Source organism: Fringilla coelebs (assembly GCF_963513975.1).
Source record: "Fringilla coelebs genome assembly, chromosome: 18".
NCBI lineage: Eukaryota > Metazoa > Chordata > Aves > Passeriformes > Fringillidae > Fringilla > Fringilla coelebs.
Genome location: NC_140044.1, coordinates 9,249,195 through 9,276,643, shown reverse-complemented (window position 1 = coordinate 9,276,643; position 27,449 = coordinate 9,249,195). Strand labels below are relative to the sequence as shown.

Below are 27,449 nucleotides of genomic sequence, written 5' to 3'. Positions count from 1 at the left end.
TCACGGAGTCCAACGCCTGGCCCGGCACAGACACCCCAACAACCCCAGCCCGTGCCGGGGAGCGGTGTCCCTACGGCCAGGCTGGGCTGGGACCATTCCCTGGGCATGGCACAGCATGGCACAGCGTGACACGGCCTGGCACGGCTCTGCACAGCTGCACACAGCCGCTTGTGAGCAATCCGGGCCACGCCAGCCCGGGACAGCCCGGGACACAACCGGGCACGGCCGCAGCCCTCAGCCACCTGCCCGCCGCGGCCCCTTTAAGGCGCCCTGGCCAATCAGCGCAGCCCACATCCCCGCCAGGGGCCGCCCCCGAAGCCCGCCGGGAGGCCTGTACCACTCCCCCCACCCGGGGGAGTAATTTCTTCCCGTGGCCTGGCAGCCCCGCCGCCTCCCGTCCCACGCCCGCTGCCTCGCCGGCCCGGCTCGTGTCACTCTCTTTCACAGTTCCTCTGTTGTCGTAGCGGGCATCAGTGGAGCTTAGGGACCCTCGCATAATACACCGTCCCTCTCACCCCCCCCAGTGGCATGATGGCGCGTTCCGGGGTGGGGCGGGGCGTGGGGCGGAAGCGGCGCCGTGGCGCGGGAGGGGGCGGCATCATGGCGGCGCCGGGTGAGGCGAGGGCGGTAGGGTCGGGCCGGTGTCGGTACCGCGGGGATGGGGGGATGCGGGGTAACGCGTTCATCTCTCCGCAGGCCCGCGGCTGCGTCTGGAGGCGGCGCTCAGCTTCCTGCTTCTCCTCGCCTGTGCCCAGGCCCTTGTCCCCAGCCATCGTCTCTCTGCCCGCGACCTGGCGCGGCTGCGGGCGGTGCTGGAGCGGCCCTTCACGGACGTGCGGGCCGCCTACTACTCCATCGTGGGGCTCAGCAGCCTCGGGGTGCGGGTGGCGGACGAAAAGGTGAGCGGAGGAGGGCCCGGCTGTCGCTGCCCGGGGGCGCTTTGCTGTGTGAGGGGCTGCTGCATAGCAGTGAATGACGAATTATTAATATAATATGGGTTTATAGAGAGAACTCTGCTTGGACAGGGCCGCGTGGAAAATGTGAAACGTTTACAAAAGCGTTATATCCTTAGTAAGTACCGGAGTATCACTGGTAGTTGGCGACTCTCTTGTGTTATTTGAATAAATTGCATCTTTGTGCGGGCAGTAACGTGGCCCTGGCTCGCTTACACTCACTGCTGTGAGTGCTGCCTTCAGGGCTCGCTCCTGCACGGCCCGTTGGGATGTCACTGTGGGTATCAATTTGTTTAGCTGCCTTGTGAATAAGTTCCCTGCTTGTGGCACATTTGGTGCACTGTACTATTAAATTGGGTTCCCATTAGCTTGTTTCAGTTCAAGTACTGAATTCAGGAGCAGTTAAATTCTTGATTATTTTCTGGCTAAAATGCATCCCAGTGATCCAACTATCCAGCTGTCAGTTAACACAAATAAAAAAGTATTGCTTGCCTTCATGCTGTACCTGCTTGCCCCACTTTTCTCTCTGCACTCTGTGAAATTCTGTATTTGTATCCATTAATGATGGTGTGATATACAGCTGGAAAGGAAGCTCACCTACAGAATTTCTATTCATCTGTTCTCTATCCTGAAAGGTTTGCCCTACTAAATACGCCTGTTAGACTTTAATTTTGAAAGGCTTTATAATTTTACTCAATTTAGGTTTGAACTATGGTTGCAGTAGAGCTTATGTGAAGATTCCTTATGTCTTTTAGGAGGAGTCGCCCTTGTTTCTGTGCAGCACTTGGCAGAGTAGGATCTGGGGGGTATAAAAATGCACAATGTTCATGGAATTGTCTTAGAGTATCATTTAAATCTCCTCTCAGTGGTTTATAAGTTAACTTCTGTTTCTCTACAGGCTGCATGCAAGTTTATCAAATCTCATGTGGACTCCAGCAGTGTTGAATCCCTCTTTTATGCTGCCCAGTCCATGCAGGTCCTGTCAGGCTGTGAGGTGAGTGTGGAGTTCTGCAGATGGATACCACCAAGGAAATACTTGCCTTGATATTTTTCTTGGTTTCTTTTATGCTTAAGTTTTACCTTCTTTTAGTGGATTGTTCTCTGTTTTGCCTTAGGTAAATAAATGTTTGGGCATGCTCTACACAAGGCAAAGTATAAATATTTAACACAAGTATTTGGTATAGAGTAATTCTGAGGGGATGTTTTTTAATTAAACACTGATGGCTAAGAAAAAATGCAGCACATTTGGTTAGAATCCTCAGGACTGTGTCAATTAGAAGCTCCTTGTGGGGGTGACAGACTGTTTGGGTGCTGGATGCAGATGCAGGGCACCCTTGCTGAGCTGGGGTGGGTTACCCAAGCCCTCTCTGTCATCAGTACCCCTGGCTAGTACACAGTGAAGTGATGCCACATGAAAAGCTGCAGCAGGTTACCAGGGTACGTCTGAATGGATTATCCTGACCTGATGGTTGACAGCAAAACTTAAGGATTTAATCAATTAAACTAAAAAGTAATAAATGACAAAAGGATTTTTCCCAGAATTTTATAGTAGCTCACTGTGATTTATAGTAGATCACTGTGATCCCTGTGCTCTTCCTCAGGTCACCATTTCAAATGAGACCAGGGAGCTGCTGCTGGCAGCTGTCAGTGAGGATTCCTCAGCCACCCAGATCTTCCACGCTGTTGGTGCCCTGAGTGGCTTTGGCCTTCCTTTGGCATCCCAGGAAGCCCTGAGTGCTCTCACTGCTCGGCTCAGCAAGGAGGAGAGCGTGCTGGCGTAAGTCTCACCCAGGAGGGAGTCATGTGGTTATCCTCCAGGCTACTGGGGCTTGAATTGAAGACTATTTTAATGCTTAATATTTGGAATATAGATGTGATAGAGTAGGTGCTGTGTTTTCATTTGGTGTATTTGTCCAGTTCTTTGTTTCTTGGGGGAAGGAAATATATGGGGCCTTGAGTTTTAGGGCTATTTTTGTATGATTTTGTAAATGACCTTATATATTCAGTTTAGTTCAAGGATAATGGTCAGTAAAGGGATTGTATCCCAAAAAAGCCTCCACTTAAAAGGATTGATAACAGAATTTTTACTCTATGACTCTGTGTCATTTATGGTTGCAGCAGACTTAATGCTCTTTCTCAGCTCTGTTTGTAGTCTGGGGCGCCTGCACTGTGAGCTCGAAGATATGTGCCAGTGAGCTGAAATAATCTTGCCATTTATCACCAAAAAAATTTGTTTCACTGTGAAACAAGAGAACAGAATGTCCCTTAAAGGCTGAGAAAGAAAGGGAAACTTTAAAACTTGCTTTGTTAACTAAAAAAGTGGATTCCTGGAAGCCTCAGTAGCGAGTCTGGGATCTGTGCTCTGCAGGGATCAGTTTGTTCTCTGCCTTTGAGTCTGAGTTCCTTGCAGTGCTGCGGCAGCTAAAGTGACACTCTGTAATGAATGCTAAGTTCACACTAAATCACTTCAGATTCATTCTCTTGAGTAAGCTGAAGGCAGGAACAGCTGTTTTACACTTTATTCAGAAGAGAAAATGCAGTTGCTTTGATTTAAATGGTGTTTGGCTTTTGAGGAAGGAATAATCACACACATGTTTGGTTTTGTTTGTTCTTGTTGAAGAACCATCCAGGCTTTGGAGACGGCATCTTACCTGTCCCAGCAGGCAGATCTAAGTGGCATTGTTGAGGAGATTGAGGTAGGAACACACTGTGCTCTCTAATTATTTAGGAATTTGTTAGATTGCTTTAGAACTAAAAGATGTATTATTGTGAAAAACAAAACAAAAAACCAGCCTGGCTAATTGTCTGCCTGCATGATGTGGCTTGTCTTTCAAGCAGATAATTCCTTGCATTTTTATCTGTTTCACAGTGGACTGAAAACTAGATAATCCTGACATTTACATATAATTAAATCCACTAAAGTCTGGAGGATTTTCTTTCTTCCTGTTTCTTAATAACTATTACAAAATAGATCATTGATCCCATACAGATAATTCTTGATTAAAGACCTGACAGCAGAGTTAACTTCTGTGGATCCACTGGAATGCAATTCAAATTTTAATAATTCTTTCTGTCAGGATCTTGTGGCTCGCTTGGATGACCTGGGTGGAGTTTACCTGCAGTTTGAAGAAGGAATTGAGACTACTGCCTTGTTTGTTGCTGCTGCCTATAAGCTGTCAGACCATGTGGGTACAGAGCCAGCAATAAAAGAGGTCTGTACCTGCCCTTTCCTTCCTTGCACACTCCAGCTCCCAAAAAGGATCTGCTCAGTCCCTGTGGTGCTGTGGCAAAGCCTGGTGTAACTGGGTAGAATTTCTACTGCAAAAAGTATTGAGCACACTCAGTGAAAAGGATCATTGTGGAGGGAATGCTAGGAAACAGAATCTAAGAGGAAATTCCAACTTAAAGATCACAGGCTGGATTTGTTGGGTTTTTTCCTTTTTCAAGTGTACAGAAGGAAATTGCAAGCGAAGCTTAGTTTTTCTTTGTTTATTGAGACATGGTGTTGAAAAAAAACCTTGTTTCAGAGTTTGTTCTGGTATTTGGCACTTGCAGCACTTTCCAGCATTTCAAGGTGTTTTGCAAATTTTATATATCTGTGAAGAAATGCAGGCACCCCAGTTTGGGGTGCCCAAAAGAGAGAGAACATTGCCTTGTGCCTGCAGGAATCCAGATGAAAAAACTTGTTGTCTAAGATGGAAGACTGCTGGAAATTTCTTTTCATCTTGGTTAAGCCAGAAATCATTACTGCAAGCTATCCACTTGATTTTTTTTTTTTCCCACAAGTTAATGGAGTTAGATGTACTTTGGAGTGAGAATGGCAGCTCCCTAAAGCACAAGCCAAAGTAGCAGGGTTAAGATTGAGGCCATTGTAAGACATCTGAGTTCAGTCCTGGCTCTTTTCCACACTGCTGCCAAACAGACTAATGCAAAGTAATTTTGATGTCATTTTTGAGGTGGTGATTCTGCCACGTGCAATTCAAACTGTCAGCATCCAAATGATGCTTTAAAAAAAGACCAGTCTAGGGAAATTGTTTTGTTTTTTCAGAATTGTGCTGTCAGAAGTGCTGCTGTTGGGGCTTGAGGCTTTATGTCTGTTGAATTGTGAGAGTGCCTTTGGAATGCCACAAAACTGTCTTTAAAAAATAACATGTAGTATTTAAAAAATTAACTCCCTGTTTTTTTCCCCCACAAGTTCAATGAGAGTGTCAGTTGCTGATTAGGGTCTGGAGCAGTGCCAGGATTTGCACTGTGCAGAAGTTTTGTAGCATTTGTCTGCATGCTTTGTCTAGTTGTGATGTTGTTTAGTGTTCACTGGTACAAGCAGAAGAATGAAAATTTCATGTGCAGTGAATTTCATTTAGAAGTGTTCTTTGCAGGTCACTAAGTTGTATCCTTATTGCTTTATTTGGGATTGTCTTTGATTGTACTCATTCTCATTAGAATTTAGCCTGAAGTCCTTGGTTTGGATCAAAGTCCAGGTAGCCAGTCCCTCTGTTTTCCAGACTAGCAGGGAGTGATGGAAGAAGCTGAATAATGCTGAGTCAGCCTGCAAAAGCAGCTGGGGGGATGCTGTCCCACTCCTGCTTTGGAGAAAACAGATTGGCTTTGGCACATCCCAAAGGCAGAGCTGGCTCTGTGCTCCTGGTGGTACTGCTCTAAAGCTAATCCTCTTAGCTTGAGGACACTGCTGAGCCTAAGGGGATAAGCCTGCATGGGCTGGCTCCTTCCAGAGCCATTGGGGTGCTTTGTTCCATGGTTTTCCCAGCCAGGACATCAAGCCTGGTTCTGCTCCACTGTATGAGGACAGTTGTGCAGCTCTTGCAGCCAAATTGTCTTTTTGCAGCCACATGCAGATTGGGTAGTTGAGCTGATGACATTTTTTTACTCTGAAACACATGATTTTCAGAGGTGGATCTATATTCTGCTTTTCCAAGTTCTTGAGACAGTTCCAGCCATTGTGGTTGGAGCCTCCCAGCCAAGAATAAGAATGCACATGAAATTCCAAAGGTAGATAATTTTTGGGTTGCCTCATAATTTGAACTGTTTTTAAAGCAAATGGAAAATTAAACAGTCTTTTATGAATGATGTTTTCATTAATAACATAATACTCAGCCAGTTTGCAATGTTGTGGGAAGCTGCTGGTGCTTATATGTGGTTGGCTTTTCCTCCTTCAGGATCAGGTTATCCAGCTGATGAATGCCATTTTTAGCAAGAAGAACTTTGAGACTCTCTCAGAGGCTTTCAGTGTTGCTCGTGCTGCAGGTGCCCTGTCCCAGAACCGCTTCCACTTGCCCGTCATCGTTGTCCCTGATGGGCCTGCAGCTGTGTCTCATCACCAGCCCCTGCTCAGGGTAAGGCCTTAGCCCCACATCTTGCCTCAGTCTGTGGTGTTGTAGCTCTGGCTGACTGAAAGTGTAAGCTGATGTCTTTCACTTTTAGCTCTGTGGCTGAGGCTCCAGCAGATCTGGGATTGTAGTGCTTTTGTGAAGTGACTCTTAGGAACCTCAGCTTACCAGGCACTGCCTCAAGAAGGCAGGTGTGGAAGTCAGCTCTTCACCTTCCCTCTTGTGTTAGAAAGAACCAGGGAGGCTGGGATGCTGAGCAGGGGTGTGTAACACAGAGGGGTACTGAGTTGTCTGTGCTCCTGCATTCCTTCTGGGCCAAGTCTCACAGAAATGCTGGTTTTTCTCTCGTAGCTTCAAGTGACCAATGTTATGTCCCAGCTATTGACTCAAGTTTCTGTAAAGCTTGACCAAGCCAAGTCTGTGTCTAGCAAAGCCACTGTCCTTCAACAGCTACCATTTACTCTCTCTGGGTAAGAAAATAAGATTGTTTTTAGAGTAAGGCAAACAGGTGTTATTTAAGCAATGTTGGACTTACTTTTCCATAAGTATTTTTCCACGAGATAAACATTTCTGTGATAGAAAACTCAAAATGCTGTGGTTGTGTTTTGTTAGTGTAGAGTGAGTGATCACATTTGGTGATGATGGTGAATTTCTGTTGTTTTTTTTCTTTTGACTGGGAGTGGGAAATTCCAATGTTCTTTTGACTTTGGTCAGCTTTGAAGAATTCTTTTCCTGCTGCACTTAGCAACGTTAGTTTTGTGCTGTGTTTGTTTACCTGTTTTAATGTAGCATATTTGGAGGTGTCTTAACACCTTGGGTTTTTTGTTACAGAGATTTCTTTGAGCTGAACTTCATGAATGTGAAACCTGCTAGTGGATATTATGATTTCTCTATCAGTGTAGATGGAGATAAGCGATTTATTGCTAACAAAGTGGAGGTGGGTGTGCTCTTTGATATATTTTCATTCTGTGCCTATTCACTGAAACAGCTTTTTATTTATACTTGTGAAAGATGTTGCCAGTTGTATGGAATTTTTATCACATGCTTTTCTGTAATGCATTGGATTTTGACTCAGGATTATGGCCAGTAGCCAGATTAATACATGATCAAAAGGGATTTGTGTAAATTTCAAACCTGTCTTATCACTTAGATGCTGATCTGACAGCACATGAACAAAGGGTAACAGTGGGGGTGTTTATATGGCAGCCCTAAGTCGATATGCAGAGATGATTACCAAGTGTTAGTTCTTCAGAGCATTCCAGAGTTGAGCCCATAAATCTCAAGGCTTGGCTGTCAGTTGTCTGGGGATTGCCTGCTGTGTGGAAGCTGAGCATTTGTTGTTGTCTGTTTGTATAAGCTCTAGAGCCCTACAAGACAGTCAAGGGGGTCTTTTGGCATTTCCAAACTGTGTAGATGGTGAAGATTTTGTAGTTGAGAAGCAGTGACCAAAGCAGATGAAGTCTTTTCATGCATACACAACCCTTTTTTGGTGGCAAAAACTGTTAAACCACACCTTTCTGAAGAGCACTTTTATATAAACATTTGGAGTTTTCCTTTCCTCAAGTTTGTTACAGTGAGAGGAATGTGACCTCTCTGACTATTCATGTAGTCACCCCAGTGTCAACAGCTGAGAATGCTCTTCTCCAGAGGTCCATTCCCAGGGTTAATTTTTGCCCTCAATCACCTATTTAAGGAAACAATTAGCATTTCAAGTCTTCCAACATATTTAGCTTGGAGTGGAGGAAGACACAACTGCTGACCTTTACTCTTGAGTATCAAATTGGCTCTGTCAGTGAAGCAGTAATGGCACTCAGGGGTGTCAGAAGGGGCTGGATTGTCCTGCTTAAGCTGGGGCTGGCACAGGGAGGCACTGGCAGGAATGTATTAGCTCCAGCAGCTTTGTGGGAACTGCTGCTAATAAGACACATTGTTATGGGGGAGGACTGCTGGGGAGCTGCTTTTTTCCTTACTGTTATTAGCATTAATTGTCCTTAATGCACCATCGTTTTGACAGTAATGAGCTAAACCAGTGGGTTATTACTCAGGCAGGGACTACATTTCCTGGCATTAAAATATTTGAGAGATGTTTGTGTACTGTGCAGGTGGGGGGGCTGTGTGCAGCAGCTCTGAGTTGCCTCCACACAACTCTTTAAATTAATATTTCTTAGTCCATCTTTCTTTGCTCCTGTCTTGGAACAAATGAAGGCTTTGTTAAAGTTAGCCTGAATCATTTGCATGTTAATGGATCCATTTTTGGGGGTAGCCTCTCTCTTAAATTACACTTTTTGTTGTAAAGGAATTGCCAAGATGATTGTGTTTGAAGTCTGACCTGAATAGTGTAATTAATGTTTTTACATATTTTTCCTACAGGTTCTCTGTGAATTATTTTTCAGGCTGAGGGTGTGGGGCTGGCTCACATGAGCAAACCTGTAATAACAAATTGTAATATAAGATGAAAAATGTCCTGGCAACGAAACTACAATTCTCTAGGGGAGCATTTGTAAGCTGTGAGAACAAATGTGCTAATTAAAAACTACAGACTGCAGTAACTGCTTATATTTGAGAGAAGAATTGAAATCAGTCAAACCCACTTGGCTCAGTGCCTGAATGGGCTGTGGTTTGGGGCTGGGGAAAGGGCAGGAAATCATTTCTCTGCTTGAGGTTTATACTGCACTTAGCACAGAGGAGTGTGATAAATGGCAGGGCCTTATTGGCTGCCCTGCACTGAGGGGTAAATGCTGTGACTCTGCAGGAAAGTTTGCTGGACAAAGTGCAGGTCTGCAGGAATGCTTTGGCATTTGCCTGCTGCTAATAAAGTCAACGGAAACCTATTGGGCTTTAGGGGCCAGCAGAGGCAGAACTGTTGCTGTCCAGAGACCTCTTGTCTCAAATTGCTGTCCAAAAAGTAGTAGGACATATGCACAGGCAGTGTGAACTAGTATCAGATGTGATGTAATCTTTAATAGCTGGCTTCTGCTAGTTCAGAAGGAAAACTAGTTGGATCTGGGTAGTTGGACTGTTTCATTCAAAACAGCTCCCTGAAGAATGGCTAATTCCAGCATGCCTGAGAAGTTGGTGTCTGCAGAGCTGGCTGCTTGTGCAGGGAGGAAGGGGATGGGTCAGTGGCTGGTGCTGGAGCTTTGCCCGAAGGTAGACTGCTGTAGATCCTTCTGTGCAGGTTAGGTTCTGATTTGGGCTTAGTTGTAAGACCCTCTTTGGGGAAGAGGGACTGAAGAGTTGAAGCATCTGCAGTGAACTTGTCCATAATTGGTGTATGTAGAGTGCTCTGAAGAATTTTTCTATTGTGTTTTGTTGCAGCTGAAAGTAAAAGTTTCCACAGAAGTGGGGATTACTAATGTAGATCTTTCTACCGTGGATAAAGATCAGAGCATTGCACCAAAAACAACCAGGTAAAACAGTGTGGGGTGTGTGATCCTGGAAGGACAACCCTGACTCTAGACTAGAGCCTTGCTTTCTCTGAGCACCAAGCCTTCTCTTGGAAGGTCACCTCAGTTCTGTGTGGTTTTTTTCTTCCTAGGGTAGCTTACCCAGCCAAAGCCAAGGGCTCATTCACTGCTGACAGCCATCAGAACTTTGCTTTATCCTTCCAGCTGATAGATGTGAACAGTGGAGCTGAACTCATCCCTCACCAGGTTAGGACAATTTTTGTCATTGCTGTGTTACCACGATGTTCCATCATGAAGCATCTGAGGTGACAGTTGCTCTTGAAAAGATTTGATAGGTTTTGAGAAGCCTTATGTTTCTGACATGTACTGTGAAGATCCCTGATCTCTCTAGCTGAGAGATTCACTTCATTTGTTTTGTCTGTCTGTTAAATGAAGCCTCTCCTGGCTCTGGTCTTGTGTTGTATTTAACTCCACAGATTGAGTGCACATAGCCTGCCCTGTAAAGGACACTTCTGATTTTTAATTTTTTTTTAAATGTAAATTTCTGGCTGAAAAGTCTTGGAATGTTGCAATCTTCCTTGCAGACTTTTGTTCGACTTCACAACCAAAAGACTGGCCAGGAGGTGGTGTTTGTTGCAGAGCCAGACAGCAAGAATGTGTACAAATTTGAACTGGATACCTCTGAAAGAAAGACTGAATTTGACTCTGCCTCTGGGACCTACACTCTTTACCTGATCATTGGAGATGCCACTCTGGAAAATCCAATCCTTTGGAACGTGGTATGTAGCTGGAAGTGGGATGATGTGGTTTTGTCATTACTGACAGTCTGACAGGAGGGCACGGTACAGGATTGGAAGCAAAAAGCTGAAATGTTTTGTTCTTTTTAGTGAACCAGAATCCTTTTGGCCATTTATGGGCTATGAGGTTTGTTGTTCATTGCAAGTTTTAAGTAAATATCAAAGCAAGACAGAAATAAACATTAATTTCATCATGTGGTGGTGCAGAAGCTTCAGAATGGGTTTGATACAATTTCACAGCAGGCTCTCAAGGTTTAACCTCTCTGTTCTTTCTCTGCTGGAAATAAGCAGTTCTTAATGATGGATGAATGACATTACTGCCCCTGTTTAGGAGAGGTTGCTTCTTAAAAAATATGGTGTCTTTTTCTCAATTTCCTTTAAAAATTATGTAAATTGTAGATTGTCAAATAAGGAAACAGAGCACAGTAATGGAATAGGTTTTATGCTTCTAGATCTAAATGCATGAAGCTGCACAATTTCATTTCAGGCTGATGTTGTGATCACATTCCCAGAAGAGGATGCACCATCCACAGTCCAGTCCAAGAACCTCTTTGTTCCCAAACCCGAAATCCAGGTACAGTCAAGATTATATTTGGAGATGAGGGCCTAGTGTTGTGTTCTCATCATAATTTATTTGTAAGTAATGTAATTAAAGGAAGACCAGAGTTACTGCTTAATGGAAATAAATTTGTTGGAGCTCTCTGGTGTATGAATAAAAAAGCTGTGTGTTCTAGCTATGAGAGAGCAACTGGTTTCAGTGAAAAGACCCAAACATAAAAATTTGGCCAGGTAAGCACCACAGAAAGGTCTCTGTTTCATTCCAGCCATCTGGGATGATGTCAAGCTAACCAGTTCTTCCGTGAGTGCAAGGAAAAGTTAACTGTGCAAGAAATCAAACATGCAGAGGCTGGAATAGACACTGTGTTAAAAGAGTCAGTCTTTGCCTTAAGAAGAGTGCTCTCACCCAGAGCAACCTCTGAGAACAGCACTCAGGCTGCAGCTTGGGAGCAGAGGAGCTGCTCTGTTGGAACACTCCTGCTCATGAGTTGGTTTTGTTTGTTTGCAGCACCTCTTCAGGGAACCTGAGAAGAGGCCTCCCACAGTGGTCTCCAACACTTTCACAGCACTGGTTCTCTCTCCACTGCTTTTGCTGCTCATCTTGGTGAGTGAATGGGGTCACAGAAGAACAACACTTCTTCCCATCCAGTCACAGTCACTTAGGAGGTTGGACAGCTCAACTTCTTGCTAAAACTTTTGGTTAATCATGACTGGCACAGCAGTGCTGGAGTCACAGCTAGCAGATGTCAGTGCAAAGCACTGGTCTGGTTTGGTTTTCTGAGGTTATAGTCAAGGAAGAATAACACTGCTGCCAAGTTGAAGTAGGTGGATGAGTTTTTTCAGTGTGCTTCAGCTGAGGATGGTGAATAACAGTGGGACAGATTAAATTACAATAACATTAGACTTCCACAGGGAAAAGGCAGTTATTCTGCCTCACATGTAATAAATCCATCACAAAATCTGTGTTACTTAATCCTATCAGATTGAATTCCCATTTATGGACATTTGTGTGTCTGTAGCTGAAACATCCCCTGCTACTCACTGTATCATCAGGTCAGTGCTTTGAACTTAATGCAATAAAAATCTCGCTGAGACAAGTTAAATTATTCCTTTTTTGGAAGATGAAACTGATTCCAACAGTAATTTCCCATTAGCCAGTCTCAGTGAAAGCTGGCATTCGGGCAGTCGTGTCCTCTGGTCTATGGAGTTCACAAAATACTAGTTGATGACACTTTAATGAAAAAAACTCATTGTTGCTGCTCTTCTTTGCCACCCTTAATGCCTTTATGTTTTGTAGTCAAAAACTGTAAGTGTTACTATCAGCAAACATCTTGTATCTATAGCTGTTCTTTGGATGAGTCCAAAATGAGAGCATTAGTTTTCTCTTTTTTAATATTTTTTTTTTATCTTTAATGGAAGTTAATTCAACTGGGTAGAAATAGCAATGTCTATTTCTTTTTCACTATTTAAATTTGGAGCAGTCTTGTGTCATCAGTTTAAGATATTTGAGGAGAACTGCATTAGGGCAGTCAGAAGTAGCAGGAGACATTTCCACTGATGGAGCTCAACAATGCTGCCTTTAGCAAAATTACTACTGCCTCCTCTTGCAGTATTAAACAAGTGCTTCTGTAGAGAATACACTGGAGTCACTGAAGATCTTAAACAGGGTTGAAAGAAGTTGAATCTTAAAAGCTTGTGTTTGCAAGGCTGTTTAACTCCAATTTTGTTTCTTTTCCTTTTAAGTGGATCAAGATAGGTGCCAACATCTCCAACTTCAGCTTTGCTCCCAGCACCATTGTTTTTCACTTGGGACATGCTGGTAAGTGTCAGGGGCTTTGTGTGTGTTTGACCTCCTCACCTGGGAGTTACAGATGAGAGCCTGTGGTTAATGGGCTCGTGGTCTATTAACTCTAATGACATAACAGCATAACACTTGTTCTCTTGTTTCCATCTGCCTTCCTGCTTTTCATGATTGTTAATATGGTGATAAACCTGTTTTGGCCATCAGCTTATAACAGCCATCATTATCCAGGCCCCTCTCTCACTCCATTTATCTGTACTTAATAGAACTTCTTATTTCCAGAGGTCACACTTTATTGCATGTTTATCCTCTGAGAGTGGGGAGGTTCTGTGGGGATTGAGACCTGCAGGACTCTCAACAGTGAAAAGCTACATCTTTTTTTTAAAGCTCTTCCCATAAAAGCACTTCTGGTTCTTTGGCTGAACCAATTTTTTTCATCCATTTTATTGTGTCCTTGGTTACACAGTTATTTATTGTCTTGGTAGAATTTCAAAAACATAGCATGTTGGGAGAACATTGAATTGATTTCCAAATGTCACTATGTTTCTCAGTCCAAGTCAGGTTACTTGGAAGCTTTATAAAGCTGTGAGCCCTTACAGATGTGTGAGGTTAATATCCCCTGTTGAAATCCAGAGTATCCTCCTCTTTTTCATAGCCTTAATGTCTGTAATATGTCCATAATTCTGCCACAGGAGAGTTGGTTGCAAGCTGTCAGTGTCACATTTTCACTCCAGAATGGGAACCCAGATGTCTTCATTCCCTGGCAATAATGTGTGGTCTTTAGAGCTGCCATTCAGAGCTTCAGAGATGGGATAGGAACCAAATGCTCAGGCCTGGCAGTACAGTTGTTCTGAGGATGACAAATGGTTGGTCTTTGAAATGCAGTTTCAGCCATGGGCTGTCTCTCTTTTTTTCCCCAGCAATGTTGGGACTCATGTATGTCTACTGGACTCAGCTCAACATGTTCCAGACTCTGAAGTACTTGGCCATTTTGGGTGGCATCACATTCCTGGCAGGCAACAGGATGCTGGCTCAGAAAGCTGTGAAGAGGTAAGGGGGGGACAGAGCTCTAACATCACTGGGGAGGAGGTCACAGGGTGCTGCTGTGTGTCAGTGACCTCTGCTTTGGGCTCTTGGACCTTGTGTGTGGGGCTGGGCTGCTCAGCCCCACTTCCCTGCCTCTTGAACTGAGCAGGGCAGTGAGGGGCTGTGCCCAGGGAGCAGCTCCTGCAGAGAGAATTGGCTGTGTGGCATGTGCTGAAGGAAGCTCTTAGAATTGTGTTAGATTATAGAAGCCACTATAAATGTAGAAGAAGCCCAACTCTTTGGGAGCTCTGCTTGTGATAAAGGTTTTAGGAGGAGGAAGGTGAAGTGGGAGTAAATTACTGCTGTGTTCCTCTAGTTAAGGGGTGATTGTAGGGAAAAGGGAAGCAGCTGCTTATCAGCTGTTCAGCAACAGAAAAGAGGCAACAAACACTGGCAAACCCAGGGAAAATTCTGCTAGATGTTAGGGATGCAGCATTCCTTTCTGTGTGGGATTGGATTCATTCTGCACACTTGTGTATTCTGCCACACAGTGTCTGGTGACTGCCCTGGCATAGACAGCCAGCAGTTTGCTGACCCAAGCTGCCACTGCAGTGCTTTGGTTAGAGGTCCCACCATTCCCTCTCCTTCACTTCTGCCACACACAGTTTCCATGTGAGACTTAAGCTTTTGTACTAATGTAGCATTTGACTTTGAAGATGATTTACTGACCTGCTTTGCTGTCACACCTGTGCTTTCTGTACTTTCCCCTTTTTGAGCTGCTGGATACCTACCTGCATAGACATCCCTGGGGTCTCACCTTTTTGATTACACTCTATTAAAACCAGGGCAAGTGCTGTAAAAAAACCCATAAGAATATAATTTTCAGGAGGGTTGCATTGATTTCTTTAAAACATCTCTACATTTATGGCTGTGTCAAGGAGGATGATTATTGTAATTAACCATTTTCATATTGTCCCCCCAGCTTTCTTAGCTTTGCTCCCTCAGATGTCCAGCTCTCTCCACTGGCATTTTATTGTGTTAGCATAACTTCCTATGGGAATTTTGTTGCCCCTGGGACTGTTATGTCATTTAATAATGTTTCCTTTTCCATTGAAAGAGTGATGAGACATTGTTATTAAGTGCAGATTGCCTAGGATACAGATTTGGGGGAAAATAATACAATAAAGCAAATTTCTAAGTGTCTTGGCTGAACCAGGGCTTCTGTTAGCACATAAATGCAGGTGGTTGGTTCCTGCTTCAAACCACTGCAGGGGGTGTCCGTGTGCTTTTTCACTGTAAATGACACGAAGCTGCAACTACAATGGCAAATTTGAAAGTAAAACTTCTCTCTGAGGCTAAAGTTAAACCCTTTGTACATGACTTTAAAGTTCAAAAAGACATGTTCTTGTGAAGGCAGTGCCTGCCTGTCTCAGATGCTGGAGTGCAGTGACAATTAACCAGATTGCATTTGAGGCGAAGCTGTGGAGGCCAACAGCAGGCGTGGGAAGGAGAGGGAAGGGGGCTGTCTGTATAAACCAGCTTGTTACAGAAGTTACCAGAAGGCCTGGTTTTGCTTTTTGCCTTTCTGTCACTGGGTCTGACTCCTGTAACAGGGCTGCTTTCTTCCTTCCTGTCTTCTCTGAACCTTTCTCCCTCTCTCCTTTTGGCAGGATCGCTGCAGAGCAGAGCAGTAGGTTGGCAAAGTATAGAACGCTGCGGTAAAAGGGGGTTTGCTAGTCACCAGCTCTTCAGGAAGTAAGGGCCTTTTTGGATTTTGCCTTTCCCTGGCCATGCTGCCTGCTTCATTTCACCTCATCACTCACTCCTTTGACAGAAAAATAAGAGCTGAAGCTGCTTCCCCCAACATTGCTTAGTGGGCTTTGAATCAGTCCTTGGGTGCCCTGGCTGCAGCTGGGTTGGGCGTATTAGCAGGACATGTTCTCTGAGACTAAATTGCATTTGTATTTTTTCCTGAATTTTCTGAAGTCTATGTGGTGATATGTGCACATCTAAATATGCTGTTGTGGGCATCAAGCAGCTCTCAGGTGATGAAATAAAACAATATTGTTGCTCCTATACATAAATTATTGGCAATGTCAGCCGGAGGAGACCATGGTGAAAGTGGCTGACACTGGGGCTGTTCCCACTCTCCTGCTGGTACTCTCTGTCCCCACCTGCAGTATTCTGGCTGTGCAGCTGCCAGGCACTCTGCCTGCTGCATTACATCCTCATTTGGGGTGGTGAGAGCTCTGTGCAGCAGAGCCAGGTCAGCACCACCTCTCTCAGCTGAGAACACAGCCCAGTGCTGGGTCACCCTCCCATTAGACTGGACTGGTCATGATGGCTGAGGCAGCAGCAGCTCCCAGCCCCCTCCATTCCATACACTCATGTGCTGGGTCTCCATTGCCCTTTGCCAGGAGGAAGCCCTTTGTTTCCTTTCATTCTCAAAGGTAAGGTCCCAGTTTGCTCTGTGCACTGTGGTGTAGGGGGCAGGACTGCCCAGTTCTGAGTGTGTGTGCATGGGGGCTTCATTGCTTGTTCAGTGCACTGGTTTGTTGTGGGGAAAGGAAGAGTTTGTGGGACGGGTCCTGTGATGACACAGATCACTGTACAATGTGCTGCACAGGTACATCTGAGCATCTGCTTCCCCTCACATCCACAGGCAGTGCTCCAGGCTCATGGGGAGTTGAATGGAGCCCAGTTTTTGTGGTGCAAATCAAAACCAGCACTGGGAGCTTGTGCCACACAAAAGGTGTGCACTGTGGTGAGAGCTCCTGTCTGCAGATCGGGGAGCGTGCAGGATGGTTGTATGGAAATTACCTGTGGAAAATCTGGCACCCTGTCAGAAAAACGCCCTTTTGCTGTCTTTTCTCTCCCTGGAGTGTTGTGAGGTACTTGAGCACAGAGCAAGCTACAGCAAGTTATTGGAGAGGAACTGGAGGTGGCTGTCACTTGGCCTTTTGACTGCTGTATTTGCTGTTGAGGCTCCTGGCTGCTTCTCTGTAACATCACTTTGGGCCAGTGGTTTGCAGCTTTTTAGTGGCCTGTTACCAGGTCCCTCATGAGTGTGTTCTCCACAGCCTGCACTTTCCTGTTTCTCAGCCTTAACTCTTTGATTCCTTATGGGCTGTAAGTAATCCTAGAAGATCATGGCATACCAGGCTGGTTTGGGTTGGAAGGGATCTTAAGGTCCTCTAGTTCCAACCCCTGCCACAGGCAGGGACACCATCCACTAGACCAGGTTGCTTAGGGCCACATCCACCCTGGCCTTTGACAAAATCCAGAGATGGGGCAACAGCAGCTTCTCTGGGCAACCTGTGCCAGTGCCTCACCACATTCTGAGTTTAAAATTTCTTCCTAACATCTAATCTGAACCTGCCCTCTTTCAGTTTAAAACCACTGCCCCATCTGCCTGTATAAAACATCCCTCTCATTCCTTTTCATAAACCCCCTTCAAGTCCTGCACAGCCACAGTGAGGCCTCCTTGGGTCTTCTCCAGGCTGAGCATCCCCAGCTCCCTCAGCTTTGCCTCAGAGCAGAGGGGCTGCAGCTCTCAGAGCTGTCTGTGGCTCTAAGGTCTTGCAAATAACTTAACACCCACAAACCCTAATTAGGTTTTGCTGCCACGTGCAGTCACAAGCCTTTTTCCTCATTGCTGAGTTTTCTGATGTCCCAGCTGGGTCAGTAGAGTGTCATGCCATGTATGCCTGTGTGGCATCATGGAAGTGGCATTTTGGACCTCAAAAGTTTGGGTTTGCTGTGCTAACCCTGCCTGATCTTCCTGGGGAGATGAAGATCTTTGTGTTAACATGGACCAACAATTGCCAGCAGATGGATCAGCCCTGTTAAAAAGGGAAGTTAAGGTATTTGCAGGCTTTGCCTTCAGCCTGTGTTGTTACAGGTTTTTTTGTTTGTTTTTTGTTGTTGTTGTTGTTGTTGTTGTTGTTGTTTTTGTTTTTTTTTGGTTTTTTGTTCAGTTGTGTAATTTAATAGGCACATTCATCCCTTTTGCCTCAGAAATTAATCTTCATTTTCTCTGACCATTTCCATGCTCCTTGAATTCCATCCCCCATTCCAGAGCAGTACTGGTTTATCACTCAAATAAGCTGCTTTGGGGATGTTTACCCAATGAGCTGCTTTTGAGAGAGAATGAGGGGTCTGGGGACACTTATACTTTACAGGAAGTGCTTTGTTGCCTGGAAGAGTTAATATTTTTTTATTTTTCTTTGCAGGACACACTAGTACCAGAAGAGTGGAAGAAATGTGGAAAAACAAAGCAAATGCTTTCAGAACAGAAGCAAATAAATAACTGAAAGGCCAGAAGAAGGAAGGCAGAAGATAATTCTTTTTTATATATTAAGTCACAAGGGTGCCAGTTAAACTTTTTTTTTAAATCTTTATTTTCATCATTGTGTTCATGCTACTGGAGTGTTTTTCATATGAATCTGGAAAATCTTTTCATCCCTGGATCGTCTCCCCTTCTCCCAGGACATTTGAATTTCTTTTTAAAAAAAAGGAAGAAGAAAATACAAATCTGCTTTTTCCCCAAGTGCCCTTTCCTCATCCTAAAGATTTGTGAATAAAGAGGAAGAAAGGATGGTCCTGAGTGTTGTATTTTGGCTGTCTCAGAGGCAGTGATTGGAAGCTGGGCTCACATGAGAATGAAAAGAGCTTTTTCTGCTGGGTAATTTTGTGTGTGAGTCATTGCTGAGCATGAAGCTTCCTGTTCATGTCCTTTCCCTGGGGGCTGTGTTTATTGGGGGGACATCCCTCCTGTCCCTTGGGTGAGCCTGTGGCTGCCTTTCTCCACTGAAGGCTTGTCTGTCCCCCTGCAGGCTGTGCCCAGCTGCTCTGGGCCCTGGGTCAGGCCTTGTGGGGGCCAGCAGTGCTGCTGCTGTGCCTGGCTGTGTCTGACCCAGCAGCTTTGGGGGTCCTGTGGGGGCTGCACTTTCTTCCCAGCCTCTGGCAGTAAGTAACCTCACTCCAAACACCACTTTGATGGAGGTTGTTACTTCTGGTCTCCTCTGAAACCAAAAGCCAGGTGTCTGCTGCTTGCAGTGTGGCCGTGTTTGAGTTATTCAAATTCTAATTTTCCACCTAATTACTCCCTTCAGGACCACCAAGCAGTGCTGAGGCAGCAGCTTTGGCTGTTACTGAAGGACTCACAGATAGCAATAACCAAAGGCCTAAATCTGCTGCTGATGAGCAACTTTCACTTGGAAAACTTAACAGTTGTTCCCTCCCCTGTTCCTGTGCCTCCTCTGTCAAGGGTGGTTGTTTTAAAGGCCTTTTGGCAAAGGAACCTTATCAAATGTCTTCTGGAAATCCAGGAAAATTACATCAGCAAGCAAGCATGTGGATAGAGGGTGTGGAGCTGAATCCTCCAAAGTGTTTCACGTGTGTGAGACATGACCCCACTTTATTAAATCCACCTTTTCTCTTCCCTGTGCTGTTGCTCACACTTAGCTCACTGTTCCTGCTCTTTGTAGCTGTTCCTACCTGCTGGTGCAGAGTAAACATTAGGGTGGGCCCACAGAGGTTTAATGAACTTCTTTGACCTCCCCTGCACTCCTTCAAACAGCAGATCTCAGGCTGCATTCAGGTCCTCTGGGACTAAAGGAGTTTTAGACAAGAAATAACTAAGCCATTCATAGTCATTTAACCTTAAATATTTTTTTAGCCTTGTATTTTGTTACTGCTCACTTAGCAGCTTTGTTTTGTAACTAATTCTTTCTGTTGATGCTTTGTGCTAGGACAGAACTTTTCCTGTGCCTCTAGAGCTGCAGCATGTTATCCAAGGAGAGCAGGGATGCAAAAGGAGAATCATGGAGTGCCCCTGTGCTGTATCTTCTCTAAGCTGTGTGTGTTGCTATTGATTGTTCTACTTATGGATTAGGAAAGATTGTTTTTATTATTTTGGTTTTATAGTCCTCAAATATTTTTATTTGCTTTATTTGTTTTTACAGTTAATCTCGCAGAGATTGAGCATTTGTTTCTCATTTTGAAACAAACTAAACCTCCAAAGGAAACTCTTTTATTCTAAATAGCTACACTCACCCATCCATTTAATCACACAGACTTAATCACCCAAACACTTTCTGAAATGTTTTTGAAAGGGTTTTGATTTTATTTGCAGTATCCAATCAATGTTTGCATATGCCTTTTATGCTACTTAACAGAGTTTAAATTCTTTTTGCTACTATGTGTACTTACTACTTTAGGAATCTTCATTTTTTGTAATTCCTTTCCTTGGAGGGAGTAAGTCCTAATGGTTTTGAGTGTGTTGCTACAGAATATGTTTAGAAACCCATTTTGGATGAGGCTGCTCAGGTGATTCTTCTGTGTATTTCTGCACTGTGGAGCAGAAGGATGTCTCTGGCAGCTGCCTGCCCATGGAAGGGTAGCAGGTATCCATCAGTGCTCCTGCTGCTGTCACAGCTTCACTGCTCTCCTCAACATCCTCTCAGTGTTCCCCATCCTGCTGAGTGCTTTGTAACACTTCCCTAGAGCTGGAATTGTAAAACCTGAACGGGCTGCAACAGGGAGGGAGTTGGATGCAAGGATGAAATAATTTCCATGCACACTGGAGCCTCCTATCCTAAAACATGTCACCTGGTGATGGTAACTACTGCAGACTAACACAGAATTGTTGGAGTGCAAGGAGGGAATACTTCATGGGCCTTAACTCACATTTATATATCACTGTGTTTCCAGCCTGGTGTTATTGTTGGTACTGGAGCTGCTGCCTTTGTTAGCCCAGTTTTGAGTCATCCTTGGTGCACTTGGCGCCTGTCTCTGTGGAGCATCTTCCATTCTGGGCCCACAATCAAGAAACTAAAGTCTCAACAAAAGAGCCATCTTGACCTGCTGTTGGACAGGTTTATTTCGAACAACTCTTATTTCCTGCTGCTGATGGGAGAGCAGACCCCAGCCTGGTGTTATTTACATTTCTGAAGACATAATTATTACACAAACAACAGGGGATTGGGGTGAGAAGGAGGAAGGAGCTGTATGAGATCACTGGACTAATAACTTACTCCTTTTAAAACATTTACAGCTGCAACAGGAGGCTGAGCTGAAACAGTGACAGCCCAATCTGATGCACAGGGATCTCCTTTAGCTGTAACTTCAGCTTGAACTCCTCAAGGCTGAGCAGGAACCATAGCAGAGCATTTTAGAGTTCATTCTGCTGCCAGGGCTCTGTGTCAGGCAGCCAGGCAGCAGCAGCAGCCCTGGGCAGTGTTTCCAATGAATGGGAGATGTGTGGATTCATCTCTCACCTCACCCTGATCCTTGCTGTGTGTGGTTGTACCATCAGCATCAATTTAGAGAATGCTGTAATCAATTTGCTAAGTTGCCTAAAGCGCCTTTTGGTGGCCTCATCTTTATTAATCAGGCCCTCAAACAGAAAGATGACTTGGCAGAAATTTTGCCACACTTGGTGATTTGAAACCTTAATTAGCACACAGACTGTCCCCAGGATTACAAGTGTATCTCTTGTTTTAGTCTCTGTGTAAAGCAGCCCTAGGTTAAACAACAGAGGTGGGGTTTTTTCTGATTTAGTACAGAGCAGTATTTCAAGAGGGGAGTTACATTGTAAAGGCTGGAGTAAATTAAGGAGTGCTTCAGCACTGCATTCCTTTGATCAGATCTGAGGAGTGTATGCATCAGTTTCCAGCTGCTCACATCTGGGAGTGTCTTCACTGCCATGAAGGGCTCACTGTACAGTTTGGTCCATGAGCTCTGAATTATTCTAGACAGAAAGAGGAGGAAAAGAGAATCACCAGAAAACTTCATAAGCACACACAGAAATTTTTTCATCCTTTGGAGGCTTTTCCTGACTGACCTTATCTGTGGAAAGGTAACCAAGTCAAGCCTGACAAGAGAGATGCTGGAATATTATGCTGTCCCAGCTGAATCCACAGGTGTGATTTATGTAGAGTTCTGATCTTCCCTCTCTTCCCCAGCCCCTCTTTTGTTCAGTGTACATACTGATCTCTCCACACCCCTTTAAATCCTGCTGGCAGGATTGGACAGGCTTAATTTCTGTGGGACAGCTGATCAAGTGAAGGTATTCCCAAGGATGGATGGTGTGCTCTCATTCCCCCAGGAATGGCAAGACTTGGAGCATAATTCAAGTTCCAGCTGACTGTTTTCAGGAGTGAGGGATACAGAAAACAGTAACATTTTATCTGCTGTCCAGTGCAAGGAAAATCTGACGTGTCCCAGGGACCTAGAGACAGGTTCTGCTGCTGGAGAAAGCATTTTGTCTGCCTTGAGCCTGGCCTAGACCCTCAGGCACCCCATCTCAGAGAGCTTTGCAAGGCTGCTTTGGGTTGCTGCAAGCCTGTTCCCAGACATCCACATGCAGCTTCACAGCACTTGTGTTCTGTCTGTTCAAACTAGCAGGGTTTTAGGTACTTGACAGTATTATCTAGAGCTTTCCCCCCCTTGAATTGCAGCAAGCACCTTTTTCATGGGCAGCAGTGGGAGCTGGCATTGCTGAAGGAGAGCCTTCCAACCTTGAGCAGGGCAGCAGCAGTGAGTTATGCACAGGACTGAGCAGGGAATGGTACTCACCAGTGGGGAGGTGGAAGAGGGAGAAGTATTTACATGAGCTTAGCCAGGGTGCTGGGAAAGCCTTCCATGCTGTCAATGTCCTGAGGCCTGTCAAGGAAGAGGACAGGAATGGCATCATTGGGATCAAGAGAGAAATTCTCTTTCCTGCTATTATTTGACTGGGTTACAAGGCTGAGAAGACAGCAGAGTGAGGTGCTGCTGTGTGGTGCAGGCTGGCTCAGGACAGACTGTTCTTCTCTGCACCCTGCTTGTGAGGTCAGCCTCACTCTGTCCCTGACTGTTCCTGAAAGGACCCTCAGTTCAGTAGGTTCACACCTGGAAGGCAGGCAGCCACAAGGACCTGGCTGTGTTCCTGCAGTGAGCAGAGGATGACCTGGTTGCCACCCACCTTTGGCTCTGCAGGATGGCTCCCAGGAAGTCCCTCAGCACCATCTGCTGCTGGTACTGGCTGTCCATCAGGATGCTGTCGGACTGGCGCCTGCTCAGGAATTCCTGCAGCCCTTCCCCTGGGCTCTCGCTGCTTCTGTTTGGTGAAGATGAGAAACCTCTTCATTTCTGACATGCTGTTTTGTCCCTCACTCCAAGTTTGGCTCAGCACAGAAAGGGAGCCTGCTGGGACTGAGCCTAAGGACGCTGCTGAATTTCAGCAAGGAACTGGTCGCTGCATTTGCTCCTTTGTTAGAAGATGGATCGGGCTGGCTTGCATCTGACCAGTTGGTCTTGTTTAGTGGCAGTCAGTGGTCTAACTGGCCAAGGGTAATGGAGAGGCTGTTCTCTGTGTTCAAACCAGGCCAGGGATAATGGTTCCTGTCACAGACATATTTTGTGAAAAATCCTTTCATTAGGATCTTTTCTCCTGAGAAGCTGAGAGGCCTCAGAAACTAAATGGAAAAACAATAATTACCTGCTGCTGTGGAATGCAACAGGTGCATCTTTGATTGGTCTCATGTGGTTGTTTTTAATTAATGGCCAATCATAGCCCAGCTGGCTCGGACTCTCTGGTCAGGCACAAGATTTTATTGTCATTCCTTTCTGTTCCTTGCTAGCCTTCTGATGAAATCCTTTCTTCTATTCTTTTAGTTTAGTTTTCGTATATAATCTTCTTTTAATATAGTATATATCATAAAATAATAAATCAGCCTTCTGAAACATGGAATCAAGATTCTAATCTCTTCCCTTGCTGGGGTTCCCTGCAAATTCTACAGGTTCCCTACCAGTGAAGGATCATTGCAAATATTACCAGCAAATATTATTGCTTGTTGGTATTGCAGCAGAACTCTCAGCTGATCTGATGCTTACAGCCTTGGAGGAAAGCATTAATTAGGTTGCTTAATGATAACTGTGATTAGGGGTATCCAAGACTGTAGGGATGCAGAATGCCCTTTGGGATGTGGAGCAGCAGGAGAGATTGAAAGGCAGCCACTCCTGCCAGGTGTGTGAAAAACACTGCCCAGGGTAATAGGCAAAACCCAGCCCTAGGGCAGCAGGGTGCTGGGGCTTACCCAAGCCTCTTGCCAATGATGGTCTGGAGGAATTTTCGGGCTGAAATCTGCCCCAGGAATTTCCTGTAGTTGTCAGTGAATATGGCGTCAGCGTGGCGCTGCATCCTGGGGGAGGAAGCACAGGGTGCTCTCTGAGCTGTCAGTGAGAAAAAACTGAACAGCCCACATGTCACAGGGCTGATACCAGGGCAGGTCACCACAGCAAACACCTGGTGGTGTGGGACTGCATTGGTGTTGGAGGGTAAAAGGATTTGAGGAAGCTCACTCCTGACATGGAGGCAAGCAGCAAAATGAACTATCTGGGGCAGGGCTGGGCTATCCCTGTGCTCTGCAGCAGCACCATCACCTCCTGGAGGGCTGTGTCTGGGACAGGGTGACAGGACCCTCCAGCACATCTCTAGCCTGGGATTTGACCCAGGCTCCAGAAAATCCACAAGTAAGGGAAGCACAGACCACTGGGCTGGTGCCACTGTTGTAAGGATGAGTCCTCGGTGCTTCAGACAGAAATAATGATCCTCTGTCTGCAGGCAGAGATGGAAAGGAGAGGCTCTAACATCCCTGCAGATAGAGTCCCAGAGCTCAGTGGAAGATTCTGTTCCCTGCAGGAGCCCTGGGCCTGTGAGCCTGCCTCTGTCAGTGTCCTTGCTGGTGGGGACAGCAGGACATGGCTCTGCACGTGGGTGATGGTTTGGGACTAACTGAGCTGCTCCTGGGCTGGGGGGAGGCTGTAAGCAGCACTCTCTGCAGCAGCAGGGCTGGCAGGTGAGGTACAAACCTTTTCTCAGTGGGATCTGTTAACAAGCCCTCCTCCTCCTGCTCCTCTGCCAAGGGCTTGTGGCTCTGCAGTGAGCTGCTGTGCTGCAGCTGGAAGCTCATGGCCTTGCCAGCAACTGGCCCTGGGCTGAACCTGCAAGAGAAGCCCCAGGCACACTGTGAGATGTGCTCAGATGCCAGCTGGGGCTCAGTCTTCTTAATCATCATTCCCTTTTCTCCTGCCTGTTCTTTCTCCATTTTTCATCCCATCTTACAGTAACACAAGTACTGTCTCTGTCGCTCTCCCCAGCTAGAAACTTCCCTGAAGCTCTCCCAGCAGTGAAAGGATGGTTTAGAGAGCTGCCTCAAACACAGATCCCCCTCTCTGAGCTCCTTGAGCAGAATCCCTCTGTTTCTGCTGTCATTGTGCCATGCCTTTGGCACAAAGCTAAAGCATTTTCTATGGGACATTGCAAATCCACATTAGAGAAGCCAAGACTCAATTTTGGCCTTCTGTTGAGTTGTAGAGGTAGAAATCAGTGTTGCAACTTCTAACACCCAACAAGGAAATACTTGAAATATTAAAAGGTATCTGTAGATTTCATGTACTAGAATATCTGCAGTTCTGACTTCAGTGCAGGTGCCCTTGAAGCCACAAATTTTTATCAGTATTTGGGCTGGAGGTGCTGCTGTCTGCTCCTTTACAGAACCCAGCATTCAATTCTAAACCCAAGTGTTTGGGCTGAAATATTCCATCATGTGCCTGCCTTATTTGGAAATCACCCCTAGGCCAGCAGTGTTCCCAAAAAATTAAGACAGGGCAGAGAAATAGGCCTAGAAACACATTTGGAGCTCATCTGGCTTTCAGAAGTGCTGGCAGCTTTAGTTTGGCACCTGCTTCTTTTGCACAAGGTCAGAGATGAGGCAGAGTGAGAGTGTGGATAAAGCACTCAGCACTTACCTGAGAGCTGGGTAGAGAGGGGAGGAGAGGGAGCATGTGACTAAATGCAGGAACAGGAGCAGGGTGGCCTTATCCAGCATCTTCCAGCCCTTGGAGTCACCTAAAATGCAGAGCAGCCTGAGTCAGGGCACTGAGGGGAGGCCAAGTTCCACCTTTGTATTCTCAGTCCCTCTGCTCATTTCTCAGCACAAAGGGACTGGAAATGTTCCTCTGAGACCATGGTGCTTGCCAAGGCAGAGATGTCTTGGTGTGGCACAGTGTGCCCCGTGGAGGGCAGCTCCTGGGGACACTGGCAGTGTGTGATCCCCTGGAGCTGCTGCCTGCTCTGTCAGGGTTTGCTGCTGGGGGAGCCCCTCAGTGACCCGGAGGTCAATGGAGAGGAGCTCTCTCTTGGGCTGCTGTGAGCCCCAGGGTTGCTGTAAAAGCACCTGGATGGGGATGTGAAAGCAGGGATGTGAAAGGAGCCTGCGCAGAACCTTCTACGGCCAGCCCTGGGACCCTGGGCTTTCATGGCTGCACCTGCAGGGCACAGGTGTGTGCCTGGGCCGCCTCACTGGCTGTCCAGAGGCTGGGGAGAAACGGGGAAATCCAAAAAGAACTCCTGGACAGAGGGGTAATACTGGCACAGAGGTACCCCTGGCAAAGCCATCTATCAAAGACAAGCGCTGAGCTTGGTTTGCCAAACAAAAACACAGCCTGTTCCTTCAGTGGGGAGGGGACAGGACTGAAATGGGTCCCTCTGGAAAGGACAGGACTGAAATGGGTCCCTCTGGAAGGGACAGGACTGAAATGGGTCCCTCTGGAAGGGCTGAGTTGCTGCTGTGGACAGCAGCTCCCCAGCCGCCCTGAGCTCCGGCTCCGGAGCAGGTGAGCTGGGCTGAGCCGGGGGTGCAGCTCTGCGGGCTGGGCTTGGCTGAAGGGCTGAGGATGACTCAGGCCCGAGGTCACCCACCCTCGGGGGCTGAACAGCGAGCTGAATGCCGAGCTTTTGTCCCTGGAAGCGAGCAACAGTGAATGCCGCTCTTCCTGAGCTTCCATTGAAAGCACTGATCTTTTGCTCAAAGAAGATTCTTTAAGAATGTGGAGAGGAACCTTTAAAGTACCAAGCTTCCCTGTTCCCTATCTTATTAAACACAAGAAAAGAGCAGAAAGATGTTTGATCTCCCTAAGAGGAGGGGGGAAAAAAACCCTCTTCCAAATGTATAACGATACTTCCTTGTAAAAGGAGCGGTTTCCAGATGGAAAGGGTTTGCTTGGACTCCTGACTGCTCAAGTGAACTTTCAAGGAGTGGGTTTTACCCATGGGGGGAGGAGGGAGGGAGGCTCTCTGCTGGAAAACATCATCAGTGAGCTCTCTTGTCTGCTTGGACAGAACAGGGCAGCACAGAGAGGGGGAGGCTGATTAAAGCCCTGAGCTCTTGCAGGTGGGTCTGATGTTGACACCAGGCAAGTTAATAACAGAATTAGTGGCAGTGCCAGAAGTGCACAGACAGACATGGAAAAGGTGTCACTCTAAGAGAAATGGGGTTCCTTGTCACCAAGTCATTCTCACCCAGGCTCTGTTTCCAGTTTCCTGTGCTCCCAGATGGGGCCAGCAGCTTCCCCAGCATTTCCCCTGGAACAGCACAGTAGCTCCTGCAAAGCTCCTCGTGCTCATGGGAGCCATCTCCTACCTCCTGCACAATCACTTTGGCCCCCCAAAGAGCCAAGGAGCGCTTCAAGGGACTTTGATGGATGGACAGGACTTCTGCTTTTAGAACAAA

The 27,449-nt window shown here is 46.0% G+C and overlaps 2 protein-coding genes across 4 annotated transcripts; one reads left to right on the top strand and one right to left on the bottom strand.

Annotated features, from left to right (window-relative positions):
- Window positions 1-531: 531 nt before the first annotated feature.
- On the top strand, window positions 532-18,488 carry RPN2 (ribophorin II; the record flags this gene model as incomplete). Of its 3 annotated transcripts, XM_084217992.1 has the most annotated exons (18): window positions 572-613; window positions 697-899; window positions 1,852-1,947; window positions 2,555-2,730; window positions 3,574-3,649; window positions 4,031-4,165; window positions 6,131-6,307; window positions 6,653-6,771; window positions 7,133-7,238; window positions 9,620-9,711; window positions 9,840-9,954; window positions 10,293-10,487; window positions 10,993-11,079; window positions 11,572-11,667; window positions 12,807-12,882; window positions 13,785-13,914; window positions 15,561-15,645; window positions 18,123-18,488. In XM_084217992.1, 17 exons carry the CDS (start codon window positions 601-603, stop codon window positions 15,610-15,612), a joined length of 1,944 nt encoding a protein of 647 aa, XP_084074118.1. The 3 variants fall into 3 exon arrangements, with proteins under 3 accessions (XP_084074117.1, XP_084074118.1, XP_084074119.1); XM_084217993.1 differs by lacking the exon at window positions 15,561-15,645; XM_084217991.1 differs by lacking the exons at window positions 15,561-15,645; window positions 18,123-18,488 and having other exon boundaries at window positions 532-613; window positions 13,785-13,918.
- A 3,102-nt stretch (window positions 18,489-21,590) lies between these two features.
- On the bottom strand, window positions 21,591-25,766 carry GHRH (growth hormone releasing hormone; the record flags this gene model as incomplete). The annotated part of the gene is given in 7 exon segments (XM_084217684.1): window positions 21,591-21,638; window positions 21,640-21,643; window positions 22,504-22,557; window positions 22,859-22,993; window positions 23,973-24,077; window positions 24,748-24,879; window positions 25,687-25,766. Coding segments are annotated over 7 exon segments (558 nt in total).
- Between the last annotated feature and the right edge of the window lie 1,683 nt (window positions 25,767-27,449).